A 27,949-nucleotide genomic window follows, 5' to 3' on the forward strand; every position below is an offset into this window, starting at 1 on the left:
TCTGCTGTGATAGAGTCGGAGCGTCATGTCGGACTCGGAGGAGGACAGCCAGGACAGGCAACTTAAAATTGTAGTGCTTGGAGACGGTGCGTGTGGAAAGGTGAGCCCATCGCACAATATGTTCACACACACGTAAACACAGACACACACAGGACGTTCTTAGGTTCTGAATTAATTAAACAGGCGATTGAAGCCCAACTGCTGTTTACGTTGCGCATCCTGACGCTGCTCCGTCTCCCGTCACCATGGCGACCGACGCTAACGTAGTTGAGCTAGCTTAAAGCTAACAACATTCAAGGCTAAAGAAGATAATGCGACATGATTAGATCACACTTTGAGTTCTTTCTTACGCCACAGTCTCGTGTTGTAGACGTGCCACGGTGAACAACAACACGAGGTATACGTTGTAATTAACGTTACGATGTGAAATCAAAATGAAAGGCCAAACATCAACTCAAATGCTCAGACTTCACGACTTAAGTGCACATACATGATATATCTAACAGTTAGTAAAATGTTAGGACATGCCTTTGTGCACCTGAGACAATTGTCCATGCAAATACTGCCTCTACTTTGATGTCAGTGCAATGTTAAATACATTTGATAGTACATTTTCCCTTTTAGTACTAAGTGTATCATTATCAACAGTTCAAAATACTGAATTGTTTTCAACTGAACATATGCCTCAGCAATTTACTTTTGCTTAAACAGTTGCTCATTAGTGTTGGAAACCTTATGTAGAATAATAAAACAGTTGTTAATGACTCAAGAGGTAGGCAAAGACAAGCTGGCAGTATTTCTTCTGATCATATTTAAAAAGAATTGAGGAGTAATGATACAGCCTTTCGCGGAAATGTTCAGTTAACAATTACAGATTATTCTGGGTGTGCTAGTCATACATAACATATAGATGGAACTAATTGTGTGAAGGACTTCCCGTGTTGTTGACCTCTTGTAATTCAACAGGTCGGTTGGTTATTTCAGCTTTAACCTACAGGAGGAGACATCCAGACTCAAGAAATTAGATTGTGAGGACAACAAGTCCATATGATGGATGGAGGTTGATACGATTTCAGCTGGAAAGTTGCAGCTCACTTAGTATAGATGCTAAAAGTGGCCCACAAGCCTGCTACTATATTATTTGTATTTCTGTAAGATAAAGGAATGTAACACAGTTAGTTCATGAAATTAGCACATCTTTGGCAACCGATATTACTTCTAACATAATGATTTTTTCATACTGATCCCAGGTTGAGAACTGATTACTAATAGGGGAGATTACTGAATAGAAGCAAATACGAAACGCTAGATAATGGATATGAAGGAATGGTTTCTAAAATGACATTTTGGACTGAACATAGCAACTTAAGTAACCCAGTGTTAAGATAAGATAAGATACTCCTTTATTAGTCCTGCAGTGGTGAAATTTGCATTAAATGTCACACATTAATGACTGCATGCTAAAGTAAAGATACATGTTAGATGTTACTAGACATACAAGTCATGCAGTGCAATAACTGCTCTCAAGCAAAATTAAAATGTACATTTCTTTCTAGATTTCTTCTGCAAAGAAATCTGTTTTACAAAGTTGATGGACACGTGTGGTTTTGATTCCGTTTCAAAGACAGCATTATGGGTTTAAGTCTGGCACGAATCCGTTGTTCTAAACCTATTAAGTCTGCCCCGTCTTTAGTTCACGTTGCGTGCGCTATTGAACATAGTTGCAGGTTACATGCCAATGTTGCTGTGTTTTATAGTAACTGAGAACATGGGCTGACACAAGATATTTTATGTTTGTTGTTCTGTTATTTTTTTATTGCCATTTTCATCAAACTAGCTCATTTAAATGAGTTTAAATAAAATGTGTTTATTAATTGTTTTGAATTGCTGGATGATTCACAGTCCCTACATTTTGTCGTGCACTTTATTGCTGCAGCCACTGCTCGGTGAACCTGAAGTGAAACCCTGCACTGCACAGTATTATACATAGTATGACAGTTTCTTAGCCTGGCTCTAGCAGCTGGTGGTTGTTTTCCATCAGTATACCTCTTTCCTGCTGGCTAAGGACCCTCATATGCATTTGGCTCCAGAGTGAGGCCCCTTTTAAGAAAATGATGTCTGCACAACCCATATGAGAAATGTTTCTGTTTTCTCAATTGGTAGAATAAAATAACAAATAATCATGTGTGAGGACATAGTTTTATGAATGTCTGAACTGTAAACAAATGTATCCTTTTTGTCTCTGCTAAATCTACGCAGGCTTTACGACTCGACTGAATCATTCAGTATGTTGATATATTAAAGATGTAGAATAAAAAGGCCTAATTTACATCCACAACAGTGGAATATTTTCCTTGTCCCACCAAGCAATCATTTGCAGCAAAGTAAGCGATTGTCATGACAATTCAGCTACGGTTCTTCTTCACTGCATCTCGAATCCTCGTATGAATGAGTGTGAATGTCAGGCATGGACGTCAAGTGCTTTTCAGCTACACATCCCCTTTCGTAACTAATCTCACTTTCCCTCTGGGAGAAAGAAAATGAATGTAGCAGTAATGGTGAGACGCAATGAGAAAAATGAATGTTCTCATTCTGGAGAGTAGACATTTTCTTTTTTGGGAGGGGGGTGCAGAGAACACACACAACTCAGTTCCCAGTAGATACGCTACATTAATAACCCTCCTCCCACTGCTGCCAGGTGTCAGCTCGTCACTGTCTGAATGACTTACCTGCTTGTCTGTTTTGGGCAGAAAACGGCAGCCCTGCCCCCCATTTTGAGTAGGCACCACTGACTGACATCTTGAATGCCGTTTCCCCCCTTATTAATGTCAATTTGCTGAGCAAATTGCAATTGGATCAGTTTTTCTTGGACAGCCCGTTTCGGTGGTATTTTTGCTTGTGGTTGGTTGTCCATTCAGAAATACAGCAAGATGTGGGAAGGCTTGTCCACCTGAGCATGATGTTTTTAAAATATGGAGTTTTCAGCCCCATTCAGCCAGGCTCATAAGGTGCTGGGCCTAATTCACACATAGGTCTGTTTTTTAAACCGGAGTTATAATCCACTGAGTTTTTCTGAATATTTGCTCTCTAAAAAAGGACACAGGTCGTCTACATGCATGCTGCTTCCCAGCAATGTTATTTACAGTCAAACGCTTCCTCAGAATACCAACATTTACATCTGTCTTAACTGTTTAAGCAGAACGAGGAGCCAGTTTTGATGCAATGCTGCAAAAATGCACTGCATCTCTCAGCTGAGTTGCATCACATGGACATAGTCAGCTTGCCATCTTTTTTCCCTACTCTCCCAGTTTCTTGTTTCAGGAAACTTCCCCCATTTCCCGGCATTGGTATCATTGGTGACCCTGTGCTGTTCTCTGTTGGAGTGTCAGGATTACGCCAGCTTTCACATTCGCTGGTTAGTTCCAATTGTACGTTGGAAAAAAAAGGACTACGTTGAGGGACCAGAGCCAAGCTACTGGAATGCCAAGACAAATGGCCGACTAGGCCAACGCCAGCATGTGGAATACATTTTTGCTGTCCAAACTTGTTATTTCTGTGTTGTCGGTGATTGTTTGGGCTACTTAAATGGACGATTTTCTCCTTGTTGCGTCAGTCACCTCTAGTAATTTTTCAGTCACTCTTGATCCTGCGGCATGCTCAGCAGGCTGAGATAAAAAAGGTCTGTAGGTTAGTGAACTTTTAGTTGAATAAAACCTATTTCTGCATCTCCAATTCAATCCTAATCAAGAACATCAATGGCTAAGGATACGGTTACACATTTAATAGATTTAATTAAAATATTTCATTTCAAAATCCAAGCTTGAATAAACATTAAGGTGGCATCCACAATCAGAAATCCGGACCGTAATAAAGAAGAATTGATTCTCATTTACTTGAGGAAGATTTGGGTAAACCATGAAAAGGCTTTTCCTACTTATACTAGATTGTGTCTTCCCTGGAGTAATTTGAAAGAAGTCCAGTCTTATTTGAAACATTATTTGCCCAAACCTAAACTTTCTGAGCCTGAATGGAGGTAGATAAGGACATTGGCTCAAGTGAAAGCTGAGTGGATTGAAAGAAATAATTTACTTTTAAATCCTCTAACCCTCAGTGAGCGGCAAGTACCACATTAAAATGCATTTGCTGCCACATGAACACTCAGGGAATCCCATTGCTTCACTTCTCTGTTGTGTTTATGTAAGCACGCTGCTCTAAAGATAGCTAATAGACATTCAGCACTTCATTTTTTTCCTATCCTCATCCATCAAAATGAATTTAACTTGGCATGTCAAGTCTGGGCTATGAATTCCCATGGTTTTCAGGAGAGCCCCATACATGCTATTTTCCCCCCCTCCTCAAACACAATAGTGACAGTGATGGAGGTTTTATAATTTGTGGCAATTATTAGGTCTGCAGTCTGTAGACATGACATACTCCGACACCTGTTTTTGTAATTCCCGTTGATTTTCACTGTCACAACCGTGGCTGAGTAGTGAGGCGGCAGGGAGGAGGCAGACAGTTACATCAGCGTGCCTTTCAGTCAATCACAACGTTCTTGAAGGTGCTTAAAATGGATTTGTAATAATTAAATGAACGACCTCCAGGTCATACGTCAGGTCACCGAAGAATTATGGCTCCACTCTATTGGGGATATGTTGTGATATAATAAGTTATACCCTTGTATTTTTGGAAATATAAAATGGAATATTGTAAAAAGCTTACTTTGGCATTTGGTCAGTGTAAATGAAATACAAGTTTTCTACTTCTTCTCACCACCGAAATATTACTTTTTCAGGAAGTTCTTTAATATACTGTATATTTTCTCTGGACGGAGTTCTGCAGCATCTTGCATTTTGCCCTGAGCCATGCTGTGATCTTGACTTGGTTTTTATGTCATGCATACGTGAATATTGCTTATTATGCACTGAATCAAAGGTTTCTCCTTTTATCCTTCAATCATTTTCTTTTAAAAACACTTAAGTGCTTTAAATTACATATTTTCAGTCCTGTTGATCGCCCGCCGCGGAGGAGCTCTGGCACTCGTTCACCGTGTCTCTCGCTTTGTCTCTCCGTTTCAGACATCACTCGCCACCCGGTTTGCACAGGAGGCCTTCGGGAAGCAGTACAAACAAACCATCGGTCTGGATTTCTTTCTGAAGAGAATAAGCCTTCCAGGTGAGACACCTTCATAATCTTTTGGGAGTGCTCGATTGTTTAGAGACTCAGCACGGACACGCGTGTTGCACAAGCACGGTAAAGCAGACTTGTTAATTCGATAATAATAATAATATAATAAGTATTTGGTAAGATTGTAGTTGAACTGACTTTACTGTTGTTTGTTATACTCTAATGTCGACCTTAAGGTTTGTGTCTACTTTACATTATCCATGTGAAACCGATCCAGAATAATAATTGAAAGTCTAACACAGAGGCCTGTTGTTCCACCATCACTTTCTGTCATATTTTGATTTTACATATTTTCTGGCACTGCTCATATTTTCTTGTCCTACCATTTGCAGGCAGAGTTTGTTCTTCAGGTTAACTCAGGAGCTGAATGTGTCTTTTCTGGTAGCTCCTCATTGTAGAGTGTCTGCCACTTCTCAGGCTTATTCACTCTGAAAGCTCTTCTCTCCAGAGCAAACAGAACACTTTTTTTCTGACTCCACAAGGCCAATGGACAGATTATGTCCAACCGGGCGAGCCTTGCTCATAATTCTGTGGGCACCGTACAGAGTAAATACATTAACATTTTATACCCATATCGCCGATCCCCAAGTTCAACTGATCTTTGTCCTGCACCACATAAAACATTCATGTTCTTGTTTGTTTATGTTAAACCCTCAGAAATAAAGCCACACTCTGTATCCCCCTTAGATCTGTAAAATATATGTTTATTGACTGATACTATATTTAGACGAAAGCACTCCATTTTTACTTCCTACCATGTGAAATGGGGATTTTCAGCATTTTAAATGGTATTTCTAAAACTCTGCCAAGGCCTAAGCTCCAGAAATCTGCAAAGTGGCTCCATTCTTTCCTTACTAATAAAACAACATTAAGCGAGGGCAAATTAAGTGCTAAAAGTGAAAGTTATGCTGATTTGTGAGTTGGCTGAAGGATTCTATTTTGATTTTGTGTCAGTTTCAGCTTATGAGACTTAGGAGCACTAAACCCCCAAAAATGCCGTGGTGCAGTCAGGATGAAAAGAGCCAACCATCCACGGCTCAGCACAGGCTGGGCTCAAAACTTCTTAATGCGAACTCGGACAAACGCTGTTAATCGTTTGATTTCTCTTTCCAGTAAGTTTCTTTCCTGAAATAATCACTGTACTGTAACCGTTGTTGAAACATAGTGTGTACATACATCTGTATCACTGGGGCAGCAACAACACCGGGTCCAACACCGGAGTTGTTAAATGGCCCATTTTCTGGGGAATTGGGTGTTGATGAGCTGATGAAGAGGAGGGTGGCTCTGCGAGCTGGGTGGTCCCAAACTTCGTTAGGACCCCCACCCTGCCTTGTATTGGAGAGGTTGTGCGGCCCTGTAGGTCTCTATGGGGCTGTAAGGGTCTTTTGCAGCAGGGGGGAGAGTAGCCTATAGCCAGTGTTGGCCCCTCTCACCATGAAGGCCCAGCTTGTCAAACTTAATGTACATTTTTCCAACGCGGGGAGAGGTGAGGCGAGGCCGACTGGCACACAACAGCCTCCTCTGTGTGTGCTTTTTATAACAATACCTCTTCCAGATGTCTCTGCCAAACCAATGAGGTATAGGCGGTGGAGAGAATTGACTAGGGGTGAAGTTTGCTTGATAAATTCTCAAACTTTCTGACGCTGCTTTGTCTGCGTCCACTTTCTGGCATACGAAAAAGACAACTGTTAATCTGCCCTTTCCCCCCTTTCTATGATCTTAATAGTTTAAGTTTCATCTATATCTTAACATGCCCTTTCCCCACCTTTTTATGACCTTAATAGTTTTAAAAGTTTCATCTATTGGGCTCTCTATCGCAGTTTCTACTTCTTGCAATGCATAAGCTGAAAAATGTCAGAGCTGTTGAGTCAGCGTGAATCTTTGAAACATAAATAAAGCTAGTGTCCCGGCATGGTGGATGGGTGGGGATGGCTCTTTATAACACCAAGCGAGCGTTATTCATCGCACTCCTCAATGTAGCTTTACATTGACACTGTATAGTCTAGATGTAGTGACTGTGAACCTCAGCGTTTCCTTCCCTCGCTTTAAAAAGGGGACTCATGAAGGGGTTGAGTCGCCCAGCCGTGTCCACAGTGTACGCTCTGCTCCCCATCGCCGCTCCAGCCCAGCGCCGAGCCCTCATCACACCAACATAAACTCCTCGCTGTCTGGTCCTCCCTTCTCCTCTTTTTTTTTTTTTTTCAACCACCCCTTTCATTTTCCAGAGGAAGAAAATATTTATTTGGATTTGGTTTTTGTGCCCGTCTTTCTCTCTTTCTCTTTCTCTCTCTCTCTCTCTCTGCCTCTCATTCACTCCTTCTTTCTCTTTCCACAGGCATAAGGACAGGAGTCTTCTTTTCCTCTCATTTTGTGTTTAATTATTGCTATTTTCCTTAACAGCACATAATTCTCCTCACTTCCCCAACTTGGCAGGATATGGCACCAAGCAAACAGCTCTTACCAGGCTAAAAAGAAGTCACTTTTTTTTCTTGCAGGGTATTGAGAATGTTTAAATTATAGTGTAGGCGTACCTTTTCATCCCCTTCAATATCTGGAGTGAATATTCTTGGATGTGAGGTGTGCGTAACCTGCCAGGCAAGAGCGCGACGCATAAAAGATTAATTGCTGATTTATTGTTTCCATTATGTATATCAACAACGTGGACTTTTATTATAGAAATCGCTCTCCCAAAATACAGGCTCCTGTTACAGCTGACTCGTTATTTATTCTGGATTATGAGCTTTGTCAAAACAAATACGTTCATGATTAAAGAGTAAAAACACATCCAGAAAAGAAACCTACAAGTTTTAACATTATCAGGTTTTTAAAAATATTTTTAAAATGTCAGTGTTAGCAGAATTTTGTTTTTTTACTCTGAAACATCTATGCCTACTTGTCAGTTAAATTTCAGCAATGTTTCTGTCTCTTGTCTCCTTTGTAGGCAACTTGAATGTGACACTGCAGGTGTGGGACATTGGAGGACAAACGTTAGGCGGGAAAATGCTGGATAAATATGTATACGGAGCTCATGTAAGGACACACACACACACACACACACACACATATACACACACATATACACACACATATACACACACATATACACACACACACACACACCACACACACACACACACACACACACACACACACACACACACACACACACACACACACACACACACACACACACACACACACACACACACACACACACACACACAATCCTACCTCTTCTGCTTTTATTCCTGCTACATGAAGCAAAAAGACAAACTGTCTTTGACTCCAGTATTTTCAGGAAGGATAATAAATGTGTGAATTTCCAAATCAACCGCTATAGGTGACTCTTACAGGGAGCACAGGAAGAATTAGTTTCTCATCTTGGTGACTCTGCTCAGGCTTATTATTACAACCCGGGCAGCCTCATTCGGAGCCGGCCACTCCCTCTGCAGCCAAATCACAATAAGTCATTTAGAGTCACAGTGAGCGTAGAAGGTCGATAGAGCTTTAAAATCAGTTACAGTGAGAGGTTTTGTCTTGGACTGAACAAAGATCAATGCTACAACCATTGAAAAAAACAACATTCCTAAACATGTATGCTTTTATTGGTGTGAAATTTTTAATTTAATTTAAAATGAAATATTTCAAAGTAATGCCAAGTATTTGGTCATACTCATCTCATACATGAAGGAGTGTCAGAATAATAGGCTCCTAACTGATCCATTAACTCTCATTTGACGCTTGTCTTGTGGGAAACTGAACAATGTGTTGATTAAAAGGACAGCCCAGCTCTGTGCAAACATTTGTCAGTGCATATTAGTTTTACATGTGTCGGCAACATCAGCGTCCACAGGCTGCCGTGTTGCTGTAGACGAGTGCTATCTGTCACCTCCAGGATGTCTCTTGTTTGAAGAGACCTACACAATTACCATGTTTTGGACATTTGTCACTATATACCAGCTATATGGTGCAAGTATACTTCTATCATGTTTGTCTAGAGAAGATTTACATTAGCTTCAGATTCTTTTCAGTCCTGTGAATCTACTTGGCTTTAAAATAGTAAAAGCGACATGTTTTTTGCTTTAAATTGTGCCCAAATATTGAGCACTGTCAGCAGCACTCCCTTTTACTGTCTCTTTTCCTCACAAGCAAAATGTCGTACCCCACTGCCACGTTACGACACTTTGCTGATTCTCTCGTGAGCGCCGGTGTGGAACCTCCACATCTATTGTTCAGCACTGTGCGTCCTGTAATCAATCATGGCTGTTCGGAGCGACTCGCAGTAATTGTCAAAGGCCTGAGCTGTCGTCACACACCTTGTGTGTTGTGACAGTGCGTGTCCGCCGAACAAAAAGCAACGGACTCCCCTTCAGTCGTGTTGCATCATGCAGTAAAAGAAAAGACAATTACCGTGGCTAACTTTTAATTTCCAGCCCCAGACATTTTAAGCAGTGATAGCAGATAGTTTAACTGTGTGATTGTTTGTCTTGATTTACGCCAACAGCTCTTGTATCTCTGTTTACTCTTTGATTAATTTATGTCTATGTAAACAGCTCCCTCTGGCCTCATTGTTTGCTCAAACATGGGTCTGCTGTTGTTGCACGCATGTTTCTGCAGTGAATACAGTGTTGAGGATTACATAGGGTGGAGGAGAATGTCTTTAAGCAGTCAGCCTTCATTCATTGGCTCGGACAGCAGATAACCAAACCTTACCTCTATTCTGCACTGCATTCTTTAAAAAACTATGTTCTGGTAATGTACAAACAACATACACAAATGTCCTTACCTAGATCATAACAATAACACTGGACCTACCTCAGATTATGTGTGTGTCCCCTTCTATTTGAGTCCGTCCCCTATTCTAGGAAGAGATGCAGTGCCACCTACTGTTCCCTTGCTCCCTCAATATTATTCAAGTCAAAATGAATGAATATGAGAAATTAAGCTGTGTTCTCCCATCCAGGACATGGACAACGTCTGAGGACTGTGTTGTTGTTGTGTGTTTTTCCAATGCAGGGGGTCCTCCTGGTTTACGATATCACCAACTACCAGAGCTTTGAGAATCTGGAGGATTGGTTCAGCATGGTGAAGAAGGCCAATGAGGAAGCTGATATCCAGCCGGTTGTGTCTCTGATTGGGAATAAAAGTGAGAAACACACATACATTACCACACAAACACACCCCTTGTTTTTCAGCACAAAAGGAGCATTACAGTACTTTGAAAAAACGTATTTGTTTAGTCAATCTTTTATACAATTCAAAATTTGGAGTTCTCTTATATTCATTAGACTGAGTTTTTCTCTATTCATTTCACCCTGACCCATTTTTTCATTTTTGCGTGTTTGTGTGTGGAGGAGTGAGTGTTTGAAGGTAGCAGACGTGTTTGTTAGAGCACCAGATAACTGATCGGTGTGATAAGCCAGTTGATAAGAGAGTAAGGTTTTGGAGCGATGGGAATGCTGATGTTTGTGAACTCTGGGGAGTGACTGACGATGATTTAGGATCCCCGGGCCAACGGACCTAGGGCACCGCTTATCTGAGCCCCACCTTTCCCTCCCAGTCAGTACCCGTCTGCCCCCCCCAGCCCGAGCCTGCGCTCCTGTCCCGAGTCGTTGGTTAAGGAAAGGAACTCGACGTTAACCAGACGGGTCTCCTCCTATCAGCCTGCGCCCATCCACCCACCGCCAAAATAAAGAGTAATAATGATGACTCTTTTTAAACATCCCCTTGACAGATGTGGAGTCATGGCTGCCGCCGTGTTATTGTAAAGTGAGGCGTCAGCGTGTGTGTGTGTAATGGTGACTGTCCACCTTCCCGGGCGATGATGAACGGTCAACAGAGTGGTGCCTGCACACAGGAAGCTCTCGCTAATGTTACTCAACGGGGACCATAGGTCACGGTTTAATTCCCCTGTCTCGAGCAGATTCTCTTGTCTTCGCGTCCGTTGCATCTCCTAATGCCCCGGCTTTAACGGTGGGCGCCTCTGTATTTAGGCTAGGTTTTTGGTGTATGGGTGAGTGTGTGTACTGTAATATTTAAGTAGTGTTCATCCCGCTGTCAGGCTCCTCACCCCCACACTCGCACAGTCATTCTCCCCCTAATGGCTCTATTGCCCATGTCTGTTTTTTCTGTTCCTACAGGCTGAAAAAAAGAAAAACAAAATCCCACACAGATTGTCCCGCGAGGAGCAATCAATTACCTTGTGAGACTTTATGAATCCCTGAACTCGCATGGACTCTTTTTTTTTTTTTCAGGGCGCTTGAAGGGAGTTAGTCTCGCTATCTAGCTTGAAATGTCCACACCTAAAATGTTGTATTACTTTTTCTGTCTCTTCATCCTTTTTTTTTTTTTTTTGCTGAAGAGCTTTTAACCTTTTTAAGTGCTGGCGCATTTTCTCCAAAATGAATACTTGGCACACATAAACAATACGCTGAACATATGAATACACAGCATTCTTTCGGGAGCAGAGTTTAGAATTCTCTTAAATGGTTCCCATGATGTTGGACTGAGTGAGGCAACATGTTTGTGACAACCAAAATAGAAGTACAGACATAACAAGGAGCTTATAAAAACACAGATTTATGTCTCTGTGAGGGCTCGTCTTAGGGGAGATTTTTAGTGTTTCCAGTTAGATAAACTTAAGGTGAAAACTGGCTCTAGATGTCATGTGTGCAGTAGTACTTACTTTAGAGCAGCTGAACGTTTTTCTCCTTGTAATAAAAAACCTGTAAATTTTAAGTGTTCTTTTTTTTTTTACCATAAGTCAACATAGAGACTACAGTCTAATGTGACTTTGTTTGGCTTATTAACAGTACATGTGCTACCGTATACATTTAAATGTCTTGAATCATACCCTGTGCCTGCCTTCTAGTTTAATTTGAACACTGTCTTCTTTACCGAGTGTACGGTAAATGAGCCTATGGACCAGACTGGTTCATTAATGATGCTGTCCCCTCCTCTCCTCGCCCTGGCCTGACTGCCCTCCTGTGCCATGTCACTGCTGGGGAACAGCCTTTCCTTTCTTCAGTTTAGCATGGCCGGCTGGGGTTAAGTGTGCTTGTTAAGCGCCACTACGCTGCACCCCCATGCCCTCTGCACGCTGCCCAGAGCCTTGTGTTAAATAATGGCACCACTTGTAACAATTCAGAGAGGAAGCCAATGAAATGTTTTATTGAGGGCACACAATTATTTGTGCAAGTGCACACAGACACTCGCAGAAACACGCACTTGTGTAAAGTGACACACTTGTGGAGTTACTGCGAACACACGGGTAATGGAAGAATGCTAAGCTCTTGGTCTGTCTAAACATACTATAACTGTTTATTACAGCGCAGCCCAGTGTAACACCGTATGGTACACAGGAACCTCTCAAGAGAAATGTTGGCTCGTTCCGCAGTCATCTACTCCACCACTCAAGTGTTTCATTTTTAGTAGACTAATAAGTGCCGTGTGTTTTGAAAGGGCTCCAAACAATACATTATTTAGCTCTTTGCCTAACAACAGCTGCGTTTGGACTGTTTGCCTTTCAGATCAGAGATTGTCTGACTATAAAATACATGGCACTTTTGGCAGTCTTGATCCATATTTTGCATCTTTTTGTGTGTTGTAGTGTCCAGATATCGTCACTGAACGGGACCGTCAGCATTTTAACATGGCTTATGTTACTGCTCAATATTAGTGCACATATTTCTTTGTGGACATTAAGTCTGTGTCGTTTATCAAACTAATTTGTTTTTATTAAGTGGGGATCGCAGGACCCCTGCTCGCTCCCCACCCATCACCCTTCCCATTGCTAGCGCTCTCTCCCTCAGGAACTCCAGAGCATCCATCATGGGAGTGTACAGCCCTTATTTGGGTGACTTAAATGGGTTCAGTTCTCTTAACCCCTCCTCATCACTCATGGCTTTTTGCTTAGAGGTTCTAACACTGTTCACTGCCGATCCACTCAGGCCTGCCATGGGAAACGTTCCCTTTTGCAGGGAGATAAGGTTCCCGCATGAAGAGAATTTGTTCTTGTGTTTGTACACTCATTTATGTCTTACCTGCCTTTCTCTTCCGCTGTGTTTATTCACCTCCTTTCTTTCTCCCTATCTTGCGCCATCTCTCAAACACACTTGCTCATTCATTTTCATCCTTGTGCAAACATTAACTCTTTCAATCACACACTTAGACCTACTCTAAACGCTTATCTCTCACATGTGTAGACTAACACTTCTGCTGTAGCTGCCTTTGCTTACAGTAATGTCTTTTCATTGGCTCCAGGTCTCTGTTGTGTTAAACAACATGCGTGTTTGCTTTCTGCTAGCTATGGTAGATCTCACCGCATACCGTTACCCGTCACACTTCACTCTCCCCAGTTTTCCACCCAGCCACGTGAAAGGTAAAGTAAAACATGGATCTCCCCTAACTCTCGATTCTCGTGAAGCATGTCCTTGCCACCAACATTGTTGGTCTTGAGTTGTTTGCCATCTTGGCAGGGCCTCGGGTGGAGTTGAAGCCTTCCCCCTCCCCAGCTCTCTCACCCCGTCACCTCCCTGCTCCTGTAAAGCTGCCACAGTTCCTGTCTGTTCAGTGCAGGCCTGCACATTTCTTAATAGAGAGATGCTCAGAAGTCCAGGAGTGCAGAGGAGCTCAATGCGCTTCTGTTTTTGGTTTAGCTCAAAAATGTTTTTCCTGGCTCAACCCACTCGTACTTAGGTCCTCTTACAACAAACTAAAAGGTCCTAATTGCCCCCAAGGGAAAGGTTTAGCCACAATAGGCATGTGGTGGGACAAAAGCCCAGTGCTCTTACTCTGCACCCTCACCCCTCCCCAGATAGAAAGGATGAACACGTCAGCAGTGTCTGTTTTGCACTGTGGGTAGCGCGACCACAGGTTCGACACTGTAAAACATTATATATACAATATATAGACCCAGTAAGGCATGGTGTACGGTTCGGTAAAGATCTGGAATGTTTACAGTTTACACCAAATCCAGTGTTTCCTGTTTCTCTTCACATTTCATGAAAGGTAAAGGGTCAGAACAGACATGTGTATCAAATTGTCTCAGTAACCGCACTGACTGTAGCCTGCCGTCCCTCTGTAAGTCTGGAAAAGATGGGAAATAGAGATTCAGGTTACAAGGATAAGGAGGGATGAATGAAGAATTACAGCTGTATTACTCTGCGGCTGATAAGTTGTTGTAAAAATCATCAAATGTAGATGCTGAGACTTTTGTCCGGCGGTGACCAAGAAATACTTTCTAGAGTTTGTTTAAACCTACTCAAGTGGCTGATAGGTGGTCTTTCCCACACACAGCAATGCAATGAGTGTCAATCGTGTGCTTCTTGCTAAATGAACTAAATGCTAAGATTTAATTGTAAAAACTTTTTGACCCAGCTCTGGTCCCTACACTCATCTCTCTTGATTCTCATGCCTGTCGAAACATGGAAAGTCCTCATTCATTTTAGCCATCCATAAAGCAAATATTGTTGCACATGCAGTAGATGATCAGTCTTTGCATACCTTCTTGTGTGGCAAGTCACGGGCCATTTGAGTTGCACAGCACAGCTTAGCCACCTGACCTGAGTGCAGCCTGGAACCCTCATCACGCTCAGGCTTTACTTTATTTCTCTGCTTCACAACATTGATATGGAGGAATTCCTGGAAGGGGCCTTGCTGACACAGGGTTGGGTAAATAAGCGATTGATCTGGATCCGCAGGCATATCTTATAAATCTATGTGAAATATCCAAACAGTTTTTCAGCTTTTCTTTTTTGTGCTGTATCTACTTTTTTTGTGGAATATTATATCACTGTCTTTGGACCCCTCTCCTGCTTCAGGTTTTTAACTTGTTTGATGTTTGCTCAGGCAGTCGGGAGCAGAAAGCACTTTCCATGTCACAGTTCACTGCTGTGGCTGGAAGTTGAATATGTAGGCCAGTCCAACGCATCACTGCTCCGAGGAAGACTTTATAATTATGAATAGACACACAGTGATGCGATGTGTACAATTATGAAGGCTCCCCTGTGCTTCGTATAATTATTATAGCTCATAGTTAGGTTGCCGCTCACAGAGGCATGTATTATTGCTCGCCCATAAAAGTCCACTTAGTTTAACAGCGACAGGAGAGCTCGGAGAACATGGCCAGTGAAACCTAGGGCAGCGTCTTGTGTGGTCAGCTCCGAGCTGGGCCTTTTGTTCGCTTTTCACGAGTCCTGGGAGCCCGTTAACCCAGTGCTGCGAGGCCCTCGGCCCCATGTTTTACTGTAGCAGTGACAGCCCGGCACTCCAGCTCTCTCCCTGCCTGTGGAGCTACTGCTGGACACTCTGTTTTACATTCCCTGACCGAAGAGGAAGACCACATTGTTTTACTAGCCGCTGTGGAGTATCTGATTATGTTTTAAAGTGTGGATGCATGCGTGTGTGTGAGTCTGCACGTTGTTTCATGAAGAACGATCAAATGACAAGATGAGCTGTGATCAATGAGCTGTCGACAGAACACTTCTGACCTAGTGGAAAGCGAGTCCCCTGACGGTCCCGGCCCGTTTCAGGCCACCGGGGCAGGGGCGCCGCAGCACAAAGAGCGTTCTGTCTCTGTCAGGAGTCCCACGAGGACTCCTGCACGGGCCCCGCTCACCTCCACAACACCAGGCTACTAACAGCACTTCATCTGTCTGTCCGCACCCAGAAAAGTCATGATAATATTATTAGCTCAAATATACTGATATTCATCTCTAATTATTCCACCGCGATATGAATTCTTATAGATCTAGTTATAATATGGAAAAATCATAGGATTGGCTACAGGTTGACGATATATTATGGAAATGTACCTATGCAGGAATTCTAATTTAATCATTTATGACTTCCTCAATTGTCAGAATCTGTTAGAACCAAATGTTATATTAAAATAATTTTCAGTTTCAGGTACTTGTTCCAGTCTTCAGAAAATACACATTGCCTATATTGTAAACAAAATCTACACTGTTCAGGTATAACGAAATGTGCAAAAGTTACTTGACTTCTGAATGACTGCATAGTGTATTAAGAGTAACCAACACCATTTTTTCCGTGACACTATGATACTTTATGACTATAAAAAGAAACTGGGAACTAGCCAGCATTTTTTTTTAGAGGGAAAAGTAGTTATTGTTTACATTTACATTATGGTGTGCATGTTTAATACAAGTACAGACTTATCACGCCCTTCATATTTCAAAACAGTTTTTATGAGCTTGTCATGTAAACCAGTTGGACCCAAGGATTTAAATGCCTCAAATAAATTCCACTTGTCATTTCTTTTTACTAGCTACTTGTTGTGAAAGTTAAATCAATGTCGAATTTAATCAGACATCACCCAGAATGATTCATTATGCTTTTATTGACTTTTTGATGTAGTAAAGGTTTTCCCGTATCTTGTACCAGAACATTTAAGGGGAAATAAAATGTCACATGCAATTAACCTTTCCAGTTGGCTATCAGACTTTGAGGGAACATTATTCAGCTGCTTTTTCAGACTCTTTACTTTTGATAAAGTGTCTAAGTGTTCGCTGCCTTTTTTTTTTTAGCATTTTCTTTTAGACCGAATGCTTTTCGACAATGTGAGTGACTTAAACCTTAAAGTTACCTTGAGGAGTTTGTGGCCACGCATGCTGTATTTACTGAGGCAGAAAGCACAAACGTCTTCTTTTCCACTTGAGTCCATACAGTAGGGATGGACAGCAGATTATTCCTTGTGATCTGCTACAGAGATAATGATTGCAAGATGAACTCTCTAATACAGGGGTGTCAAACATACGGCCCGTGGATAACTGTTTTTTTTTAAATTTTTTTTTTATCATTTTTTTAAAGTGACAGGGTTTTGACAACATTAGCCTAACGAGGAAGACTGTGATGGATAGGATTCCCGATATTTCAGCAGATTTGGATAGCCAAAAGAAGCATAAAGTAAAGTCATTTGTAGCATTTTCAATGCAATCGACGAGAGCACTGACATCACTAAAGATGCTCAACTGGCCATATTCATTTGACTTTGAAGGTGAAGCAACAGAGACAAACAAAGCCTCATTCAAAGCCCCTAATTTATTCAAAGCACACAGCACTGTCACCGCTCGCTTGCCATCAACATGTTGAGAGTTGTTGAGTGGCACCTTTAAAATCCACTTGACAATTTAATGTAAACACGGCTTCTGAGTGTGTTGTACATATGCATGAGTATCCTGGCTATGATCAGGTTTTTGGAGTATCCCAGTTGTGTGTTTTGCATGTAAACATCATATTGTAGTTTCAGAATCCTGGATAAGGCTTGTTGTTGAGGAATCAAAACACACCTGCAGACACATGATCAGAAGCATCAACCGGGTTTTATGATGTTCAATGTACATGTCAAATCCCAAATGAGATCAAATCTGGGATACCAATGTGCATATACACATAGTCAATGTAACCTATGAAAGAAGAGATAACACATTCATCCTCCTAAAAATGGAAACACACTCTTGCTCAGTTCAACAGTGATGGATGGTGCTACAACCTTTCTTTCGGTCTGGTACAACCAGCAGCTTACGGTGGCTAATGTAACCTCATGTTAGCCAACTTTAGATAGATACTGTGTTGTACTGTACAGTACTGAGTCTGTTTGCTGACTTAATGACTCTTTTATCACGTAATTGTCACGTAGGTAATTGAGGTAGAGTAACAGAACTGTTTTCATTTTGCTGTTTCATCTTTTGCTGAACAACTCCCACTCTGGCCACAAGTTATGATTGCTGGATAATTCTGCTGACATTACCAAACATTGGCTACCATAAGCTCCTGGTTTACTTAATTAAGTTTTCATCTCAAGATGTGTGGTATTTCTTCTTTAACAAGTTACACATCCTCCCTTTTTAAATGGGAAAGTTCACACCAGAACCAAAAAGGTTACTGGTAGACTCTCTCTATTGCTATTCTGATTGACGCAGTAACAAGCCAAATGTGGACGATGTGAGATCTCAAGGATGGATTTTTCCTTTACATTTCACCAACATACATTGCAAAGGCAAAACAATAAGCTAATGCTCCATGTTGGCTAACCAGCTTGAAATCCTACACTGTACTGTGTGATCCTCGGTGGGCTTTTAAAAAAACACATTGTGATAACAGAGACACCTACTTACTGTTCTACCAAGTCAGCTTCTGGGGACCAATTGGAACAGTTTACCCAGCGAGCAACAGCCACAGAGTAAGCTTGACATAACACAGTTAATTGCCGACAGCCTCATTTTAAACTAAACAGCAATTGTGTGTGTGTGTGTTGTCAGAGACTTAGGGCTCTGAGGGGTCATAGCACATTAAATGAAAGTTACAAGGTTGAGCCTAATCAATCCCAGGGGAGAACCTATTGCTTCCAACATTACCTCACACTGTGTCTTTAAGACTCTGTTAAGAGGGGTTGTCTCAGCTTCCCCTCGATGACGATCATGAAACAATTCAGACTGCATAGTGAGGGCAGAAATTATCAAACCAGATCTAACTCCTAATGCAAACTAGGCTACAGTGTAGTTTTGTCAGAAGTTGACACTATAGGCTTCATATGGCTGTAATCCACCAGTGAACATAGAGGTAGAAGTGTATAAGTTGTGAACTGGAAACAAAACAAGTGGCCTTGGCCATCTAACCCATGTACGATAGAACAATGGATTGTTTCAATCGGGCTGACAGCAGAAACAGCTGATCGGTCATGTGGGTTAATTGGTCGCTACATCAGAATTTATTCGACACAGACAAAAAACACATCAAGAGAGTGTAAAATGTTTTTGTTTTTATAATTTAGTAAGTTTAATAGAAATTTGCCACTTCCCTACAGCTTTTCTAATGCCATACTTCAAAAAGTGGATAAAATACATGAATGGAAACATGGCGGTAGTCTCACTTTAAGTCACTTAGTCGAATAATGTTAATTTACTGTTAATGGTTTTTCAGTTACTTAATGTCATCGGCAGTAAGGGAAGGTAATATAGCAACAGGGTTGGTTTAAAGCATGCTCTGGGCAGATATATCCACCCAAAATTCAACTTTCAAGCTTTTAGTGACTCCCTCCAAGTCTGTCTGGTTTCAGGATAATCAAGTTTGCCAGTGAGCAGATTCTTTCCATGAAGGAGCTAAGCTGACATCCCCACAGACACTCACTTGTGGAAAGAAACATCCATATTTTCTCCTCATTTGGTTTTGTTCTCATTTATGTAATAGGTCACCGCAATAACAAACCTGTTATTTACGGTAAAAGCCTAATTCATCCGCCAGATATTAATCTCTAACTGTTGTCTTGTAATTCCCCGCAACGACAGGCAGACTTTTTAAATAAACACTGATGGTGACCAGAGCGAGGGAGGGCCATCGCTCTTGGCGAGTGATGATCCCTTCCACTATCTCTCTATGCGCTCGGAGGCCTAAACAGTTTATTTCATTTTTGCAGTCACTTCCTAGGGATTGTAACGCTGATGTACAGTTTGACAGAAACGGAGGGAAACCAGATCATCGCAGGAAGATTGTTTTGACCTGATAAGTAGAAATGGGTACATTAGGGAGACAAATGGAGCAAAACACTAAAACGGTGGGATTAGTCTTGTGTTCATTTTACACAGACAGATGCCACATGCTGAAAAATAATCTTTTGTGTGAGAATGTGGGCCCACCTAGAGTACTAGTTTGTGACTAAAAGGAGCCACGTAAAATTGAGTGTCTTGTTATGCATATTGGTGTACTCATACATTTAAATAGGTTGACTCTCACCACAAGGTCCATTTAGTAGATGTTCTGGGTCTGTCTTTCATATCATCTGATCTTTAAAGTTTTCCCAGTTGTCCTGGGATTGTAGTTTATGTTTTCTGAGCTGCTCGTGTTTAGAAGAAAAAGGAAATCTGAACATCTACAAATGCCAAGACAACGAAAAAAAGAAAAGAAAAGTGCTTGTCTCAAGGGACAAAATCTGCAGCCGCTAAACATCAAGTGACTCTTCATTTCATTTTTATGCTCTTCAACCGACAGCTCCAATACTTCAACTGATAGTTCAACTGCCGTCACTGCTTACAATAGCAAATGACCGTTATTTAAACAGCACACACTTAAACTATCTGTGGCGCAACTTTAAGTGAAATCAACTAAATGAACTGAAAATAAAATGCTGTCATTGTTTACACTTCAGTTGACATTTCAACTCAATGTCTTAATCTTTAACTGACAATTCTACTGCTTTCAGTGCTTAAACTTAAATTTAAAATGCTTTTTTGCGTTCTTTAACATACATTAACTTCTTTTCAGGGTTTGCACCTGCATTTTGCAGGGTAAGCAAAAATAAGTTTTCCTCAGAAACTTTGCCTCTTTTAGTTTTTTCTCTTCCCCCCATAGCCTTCTGTATCCCTCCTCCCCTTGATGCACACGTATCCACAGACAGGATTCAGAAACCTCACTCACTTGTACACTTTTTAACTTACAGTAACGCGCCTTCCTCAGCCCCTGAGCCACCATGTTAATGTTGACTAATCTGACCGTGACACATGATTGATAACCTTTCCCAAGTGTGCAGGATCCAAAGGATTAGCAGTGTTTACTTCTAGTAGCATGCAGGGTACCTCCGCTGTTAATGACTGAAATAAATAACCTGCTGACGCCTATGAGACAGCTATGTTTATGTACAGGCCGAGACATGACGGTCTGCCCAGGACACTGAGTAGTGGTAAAAGTGTCTTCCCCTGCCCAGAAAGGTTTGTGTTTATAAGTCGCTTATGATGATACGATGATGGTAATACTTGTTTTAGTCAAAAATGATTCGTTTCCAAATGTATTTTATTCGTCGCTGTGGATTGGCCTTTAACTTTTTTGGGTCATACGACTTACTGAGATATTAATAATACAGGATTAGTGCACTGTTTACATTTCTTCCTCGCTATGTTATCTGTCTCTCTCTTTCTCTGCTTCTGGCTTTAACCCCCCTCACTCCCTCCCTCCCTCACACACACATACACACACATGCACGCACACTAAGGGGCATGAGAACGGGGAAAATCCTTGACAACTTCAATGAAACCTCACACAAAGAGCAAAACTCGGGGGGAACGAGAGAAATGCAACACCGTACAGTAGCCTGACCTCCTCCAGCTACCATAGACATGTATGCACCAGATACCGGGCGTGGCCGCCTTGCCGCACAAAGCCAGAAATAAAGACCGAAGCTATTGCTTTCAGCGGGGGGGACCCCCGGGTGACCTTCTTCATCGACCCCAGCATGACCCCATAGCGAGGAAGGAGAGAAGCAAAGCGTGCGGTATCACTGCACAGGAGTCGAATGCACATCACAATAGCTAAAAAGGAAGGCGCTGTCATTGTGTGCTCACAGTAAATCAGCATGAACGTGACAGTCCCAGTTCTTGGGCCTGTGTGCCCACCTTAAAGGCCGGCACACTCATATGTCAAACTGTTTTCTCCCTCTACGCCCTCACTGTGAGTGTCGCCTGAAGACTTCGGTCATCCACATTTCTCCGCAGCTGGGCTGGTTTCTCTGTTTCGGGTCAAATAGAGGTGCATGGCTTCGGGGTCCAACTGTACTAGGCTTACGCTGAGGAATGCGTCGCATCAAGCTTCAGTACCAGCGGGGACTGGTGATGCTCGCTGCTACTGAATTGATCATTTTCACAACTCAAACCCCCTGAAATTACTCCCCTCCATAAATGAACAAATAAAACTAGCAGCTGCGTTTGAAAGCAACATAACAATTGAATTATGCGTTGTTTTCACGTGCCTATTCTTTTACACTAGGCAGATCCCCTTCCATCTTAACTCAAGTGTAAACAGTTATCTTTTCTGTTTATGTTCAGATACGTGACAGTTAACCCTGCGAGAGTGCTGTGTAACCACCGTATAAATCTATATTTTCTCACATGTCACGCTGTGTTTCGTCCGCAGTCGACATGGAGCACATGAGGACAGTGAAGGCTGACAAACACCAGCGTTTCTGCCAAGAGAACAGCCTCGTCAGTCAGTTTGTATCGGCCAAGACGGGGGACTCGGTTAGTACCAGCTGATTCAATAAGTCACAATAAGAATGGGATGTACAGAGTGACTTCAATAACACTTACCTTCTCCTATTTGTCTTGCTTTCTCTTTCTGCAGGTGTACCTTTGTTTCCAGAGAGTGGCTGCTGAGATTCTCGGTGTAAAGCTAAACAAAGCAGAAATGGAGCAGTCCCAGGTGAGCCATAATGCCATCAAGGTCTTTCTCTCAAACGCCACCATCTATGCAGCAGATTTTAAGCCACATTTTAAATGTTTCTTTTGCTCCTAGCTTGGACAGAACATGTATATTTGATTCTCTGCATTGCACTTAACACGCCACTGTCGAGAGATCACTATTTTCTTAAATGTATAATTGATCGTGAATGAGTGAAAGTAGCTGCTTATTTTTAAGAGTTCTTCTCTCCTAACATTACGTGTTATGTTATGCCTGAACTTAAGGGAGGTCACAGTGAGTGTGTTAGGTCAACGGAGGTCACCCCACACTGTAAAGGACCATTTGTTGTGTAAACACAAGTTTGTTACGTCTGCCTCCTGTGATGATCTACCTGCCACAGACACTGGCCATCTGTAAATAGACCCACATTGACCACATTAAAGCGTGAAGTCGGAGGTTAAAGGTAGTCCGTTTTAAGGGTGAGGAGGTTAGGATTGTCTGATTTATTTGGTTTATCTCCCACCGTTCTGGGCTAAAACATGGTCTCAACTTGCCAGCCAGACCAATGTGCCCAATGGTGGCAGCTGTAGGATTTACAAGGTCACCTCCCACAGAAACATTAATCCTGGGTCTGATATGACTGGTTGGAGCCACACTGGCTGGGTAGTGGTTGATGAGCCTGGGGGCTACAGAGAGGTCAGGACCCCCAGAGAAGGGAGAGCATGTAAGGGACAGATTGGCCAAATTCTCAAGAACCTCTCCCATCACCAACACGGCTGCTGACTAACGGAAAATGACCATCGACTAATGGAGCTGTCCGTCTAGTTTATTCTTCCTCCCCTCCCTTGATAGCTCTGTCAATAAAGCAAAGTGCTTTAATCCATGCTAATCAAGCTGGGTGAGTGGCTGGACCAATATCCTCTTCATGGGAAAAGGCTAGTTGACAGAAGTGTGTCAAGTGTCCTGTAGATACAAATATATATATATATATATATATATATATATATATATATATATATATATATAAACTTGCTGCGTGGCCACAGCTCATAGCAGAATAAGGGGAAAAACAAAAGACTAAGTGTACAATCTCTACATATGTGTAACAAGTGATTAGCCAGCAGTATTTAATTTTCATGATTGTGCGAGAGACTCAATTGCTTTTCTATCCTTATTAATATATTTGCGTCAACAGTAGTTTGTCAAAGGGATGTTCTAAAAATATCAAATCTTAAGACAGCATGGCATTAGAGACCTGTCTGGCTTTAAATCAGGAAAACTGCAAACATTTTGAACTCACTTAATACGTACTGAAAGTCTGCTGGTTTGGTCATTATTCTGTAATCTGATAACAATTTGATCAATCAGTTAGTTGTTTGGAATGTAAAATGTCAGAAACAAAGAAGAAAAAAAAGTCCAAGGTGATGCCGAAGCAAAAGCCCAAAACCCAAAGAGATTCAGCTCAAAATAAAAAAGATAAATGTAGCAACATCCTCCATTTTTGAAGCTGGAACAAGAATGTTTGGCATTGTACAAATACTCTTATTTCAGTCTTAGTTTATTGACTAAGACATTAATTGTTTTGGTTCCAGTTTGGTCTTTTTGCCATCTTAAACTCCACTGTTTTCCAATTCCTAAAAAGACAATATAGCGTTGTAGATGTGAAGGAATGACTCACCGTGTTTGTGTCGTGGATATGGAGATGAGACTCGGAGCAGGTCATGGCTCTGGGTCTCGCCGTGGGGCCCGCAAAGCCTCATTATCAGCTGTCAGCGTCAGAGAGCTGAACATGAGGGTCACAACCTCTGACGGTATTATATCTGCCTGGCAGCCCTCTCCGTCATGGTCCTCTGTCTGTTGGATCAGATAGCGAGGCCGCGGATCACTCATTGACTGCGACACCAGGCTTCGGCAGCTCGTTAATCAGACAGCCAACCAGGGCCTGCTATTCAGCCATGTGGTCTGTTATTCGCTGCTAATGCAGTCCAGCAGCCAGCAGCACCCTTAAGATCAAATGTAAGATTGTTTAAACTTGAAGGCCCAACCTTTTGTATCCCTAGAATTCCACAGCTGCACTGTAAAGCACTAGTAATAGAGATTTACACAAAATAGTTAAAACCATCGCACATTGATCAGAAAAAAATGTGATGGAGTGGCTGGAAGACCCAGAGGAATACAGTGTGTCAATATGAAATTTGACTTAAAGATGAGGAGTTTCTGATGATTAAAAGGTTGGGAAAAGAAAGTCATTGCTGATTTACAGCTTCTTCATGGCTTGGAATAGGAAAGCTACATAATATCAAATGTGAACAATTTACTTTAGTGCCAATGCGATTAATCCATTCATAGATCAGTGGATCGACAAAATGAAAGCAACATTTTTGACAAATCTAGTAATCTTTTCCTTCTTTCATAAACTGACATGGTTGGGCTTTGGGGAATTGACCCTGGTTTTCTTCTATTTCCTGACTAAATTATCAATTTAAAAGAAACAGATTAAACAATAAGGAAATAATTGTTAGTTACAGCCCCGCTTTAAGTTTATTCCTTTTTTGTCTCTTGAGTTAAACTTTTTTTTCTGTATTTCTGGCTTTTTCACAATTTACACTGCTTCTTTCTGTGTACATTGATGTCATGCGTCATTGTTTTTTGTCTGTTTATCACATTTCTTGCTCATTTCTCTCACTCTAATCATCCTCTCCCATGTCTTGGTGCTTGTTTGTGTCCTTTTTTTTTCTTTCTCTTTGCTTTCCTGATGTGTTGAACCTGCTCAGATGATTGTGAAGGCTGAGCTGGTGAACTACCCACAGGATGAAGGCCCAATTAGAGAAGAGAACAACCAGCGAAGCAAAATATGTTCTGTTCAATAGTTGGAAGTATGTCTCCACAGTTAGGCAGATAGATCTCAGTAGCTCTGTGTTAGATCTCAGGAGCATAAACAGTTGCTTTGTAGTTGTAGAAAATATCACAGTCGAGGTAGAAGTAGTTAAACCTGTCAGACTAATGGAACCTAATCCCGCCTCCTCTGTTGTTACATCATCATTGAGTTGAAACGGTCTCAGGAATCCAAGTTATGTGTGTTTCTCTGAGTTGTTTGTTATTGTGAGTGATGTAGAGAGAAACACCTTTATGTTGATGGATTTGCGTAATATACAAAGAAATGTTACAGGAATAGTTAAGCGTTTTAATCGCTTTGTCACTTTCATGTCCTGTAAAACTGCAACTGAAGTTGATTTAACAAACGAGATACAAAAAGTTAATGAGTGCACTTCAGAGGTTTTGGCCTCACATTTACCGTACAGACTTGAGCGGTATCCATCTTTTTGTCTCTTAGCCAGAAAGCTTAGATGTGTATTTACCAACATAAATTGGCAGACTTTATTCCACTATAATAAAGAGCTAATCTCATTTATAGTATATTTTACCACTCTCCAGAAGTCTTTGTTGAGCTGTAAAACATTGGGGACTTAATTTGTCTGTAGCCTTGGGAGGCGTTAAAAGAGCTTGTTTCTTCATTGAACAGTGATATTCTTTAACATCTAGCACTGTGATGATTTGACTCCGTTTGTGTTGTCCCTGCAGCTTTTCAATTCAATGTTTGTATCTGTCGTTGCATCATTTCAGCGTGTGGTGAAGGCGGACATCGTAAACTACAGTCAGGACACCGTGGCCAGGACAGTCAACCCCCCTCGCAGCTCCATGTGCGTGGTGCAGTGACCCTTCTCCGACACTTAAAGATGTAAAATTGCCTTCAGTATTCGTCTTTCAGGTTTGTGTTCAGACTGCGTTCTCTGTATTCCTGTGTGTCAGTTGTACGGATGAGATGAAGAACAGGCTGTGTGGTTTCGAGGCCTTTGCCTGTAGTTCGGATATTTAGCAGGAATGATTTCATGGGTGGTTTACCAAAAAGGAAACAGGAACGCCACTTCTTTTCTTTTTAAGTTTACACGCAGCTATCATTTCATTTCTGAGATTCACCTTAAAAAAATATTTCAAAAGACTGGATTCATGTTTTAGTATGAAGCTGGTGGTTTAAAGGTGAACAACGGTAATCGAAAAATATATTTTTACATATAAGTATATTTTCCTCTGCCATTACTATTAGAGACATTTGTTTTAATGATTAGCTATATTGCAGTATATTTCTAAAGACAACACTATTTACACCTGTCAAATCCAACCCTGTCCCTTGGACTGCAAAGTGGATTTGCTCTTAAAGTTAAACAGGGAGCCGAAACCAAATGATCTTTTATGTCTGTGGTGCTTTTCGGTTGAACAGAAGGGAAATGGGCGTTAAGAAAATGGAATCTCTTTTTTCAATTTGCCAATTAGGGGCTTGCACTAGCAGTGCTGTGACGTCAACTGTGTGCTGTTATTTTACATACATATAATTACATTGTACAATCTTAAAATCAATATTTACATTTTTTATTCTTTATTCTTCAGATTCTACAAATAATTAAACAGTGTCTTTACTTGTCTAGATGTTTATTTGTAGTCCTTGTGGTATTTTGATAATTATTTTTTTTGACAGTTCAGATGCTGAGTTGTTATAGTTTGATGAAGGCAGGTGAATATGACTCAGGAAGTACCTGAGTGTCAAGCTGAAACGCACAGCATTTTATTAGAGGTTTCTAAATAAAGCCTTATTCAGCTGTCCGTTATAGAACAGAAGTTTGAAGACAATGATGCATGAAACAGTTCATAGGATGAGGATCTTCATTTTAGCCTGTTCGACGGTTTGTTTATTGTTAGACAGCTGAGATATTGTATGTTTAACCAGTTTTGTCAACGTAGTTTCTACATGCTAGTACATGTTGGCATGATTTAATGTGTTATCCACCTACCGAGATATCCGGTAAAATATGTATTTGTACAATAAAAGCTCTATTTCAAAGCTGCTTCCATTGATTAGAAATGATGACAACACATGCTGTAAATTCTGATCATGTAAACAAAATGTACGCTTTCCAAAAGATTAAGAATGTACAGGTTAAAGAGAATGCTTAGTTGACGTTAAACAGCCACAGAGTTTGTGTTTCTAAATAAAAATGGTATATGGAAAACAAGAAAACACTGCATCTGTGAATACTTGATTTGTGTGTGTGTGTGATATATTTTTTGGAAGTATTCATTTCTATAAATTACCTTAATTACCTGGAGGTCTTAAAGGGATAGTTTGGATATTTTGAAGTAGGGTTGTAGGAGGTATTACCTCCAGTAGATAGCGGCCCATCAACTCCCATGTTCTGTGATGTAAAATGTATTTATTTGTCAATGGATTCTTGTGGTTTTGAAGACAGCATAGATGGATATAACTGTTTCAGTTCCCCGTCAGAAAGGGCTGTCTGACGGCAAAATATAGCTGTGAAAATATTCTAAATACATAAATATTGATTTGTTTTACGTGGCTAAAATACATTTTTGTTGTCCCTGTCTACAGTAGCACATTGCTTTGCTCCCGTTCTGGTAGTCCTGTCTTTTTCTCCCAACTAAGCGTAACACACTGTCTATGGATGTTGTATAGTGTTGATGATGTTGTCTAGTGTTCTATGAAGTACTCATACAACATGCA

The 27,949-nt window shown here is 41.3% G+C and overlaps 1 protein-coding gene across 2 annotated transcripts; it reads left to right on the plus strand.

Moving 5' to 3' along the window:
* Positions 1–26,126, plus strand: rab28 (RAB28, member RAS oncogene family; the record flags this gene model as incomplete). 2 transcript variants are annotated; one of them, XM_079228623.1, is made up of 7 exons in its annotated part: positions 1–100; positions 5,079–5,175; positions 8,129–8,217; positions 10,204–10,333; positions 22,111–22,214; positions 22,318–22,395; positions 25,999–26,126. In XM_079228623.1, the coding sequence occupies exons 1-7, from the start codon at positions 26–28 to the stop codon at positions 26,089–26,091; spliced, it is 666 nt and encodes a 221-aa protein (XP_079084749.1). In that variant the 5' UTR covers positions 1–25. The 2 variants fall into 2 exon arrangements, with proteins under 2 accessions (XP_079084749.1, XP_079084750.1); XM_079228624.1 differs by lacking the exon at positions 25,999–26,126 and adding an exon at positions 25,149–25,244.
* Positions 26,127–27,949: the final 1,823 nt, after the last annotated feature.

The sequence above is a fragment of the Taurulus bubalis genome (assembly GCF_910589615.1).
Source record: "Taurulus bubalis genome assembly, chromosome: 13".
Taxonomy (NCBI): Eukaryota; Metazoa; Chordata; class Actinopteri; order Perciformes; family Cottidae; genus Taurulus; species Taurulus bubalis.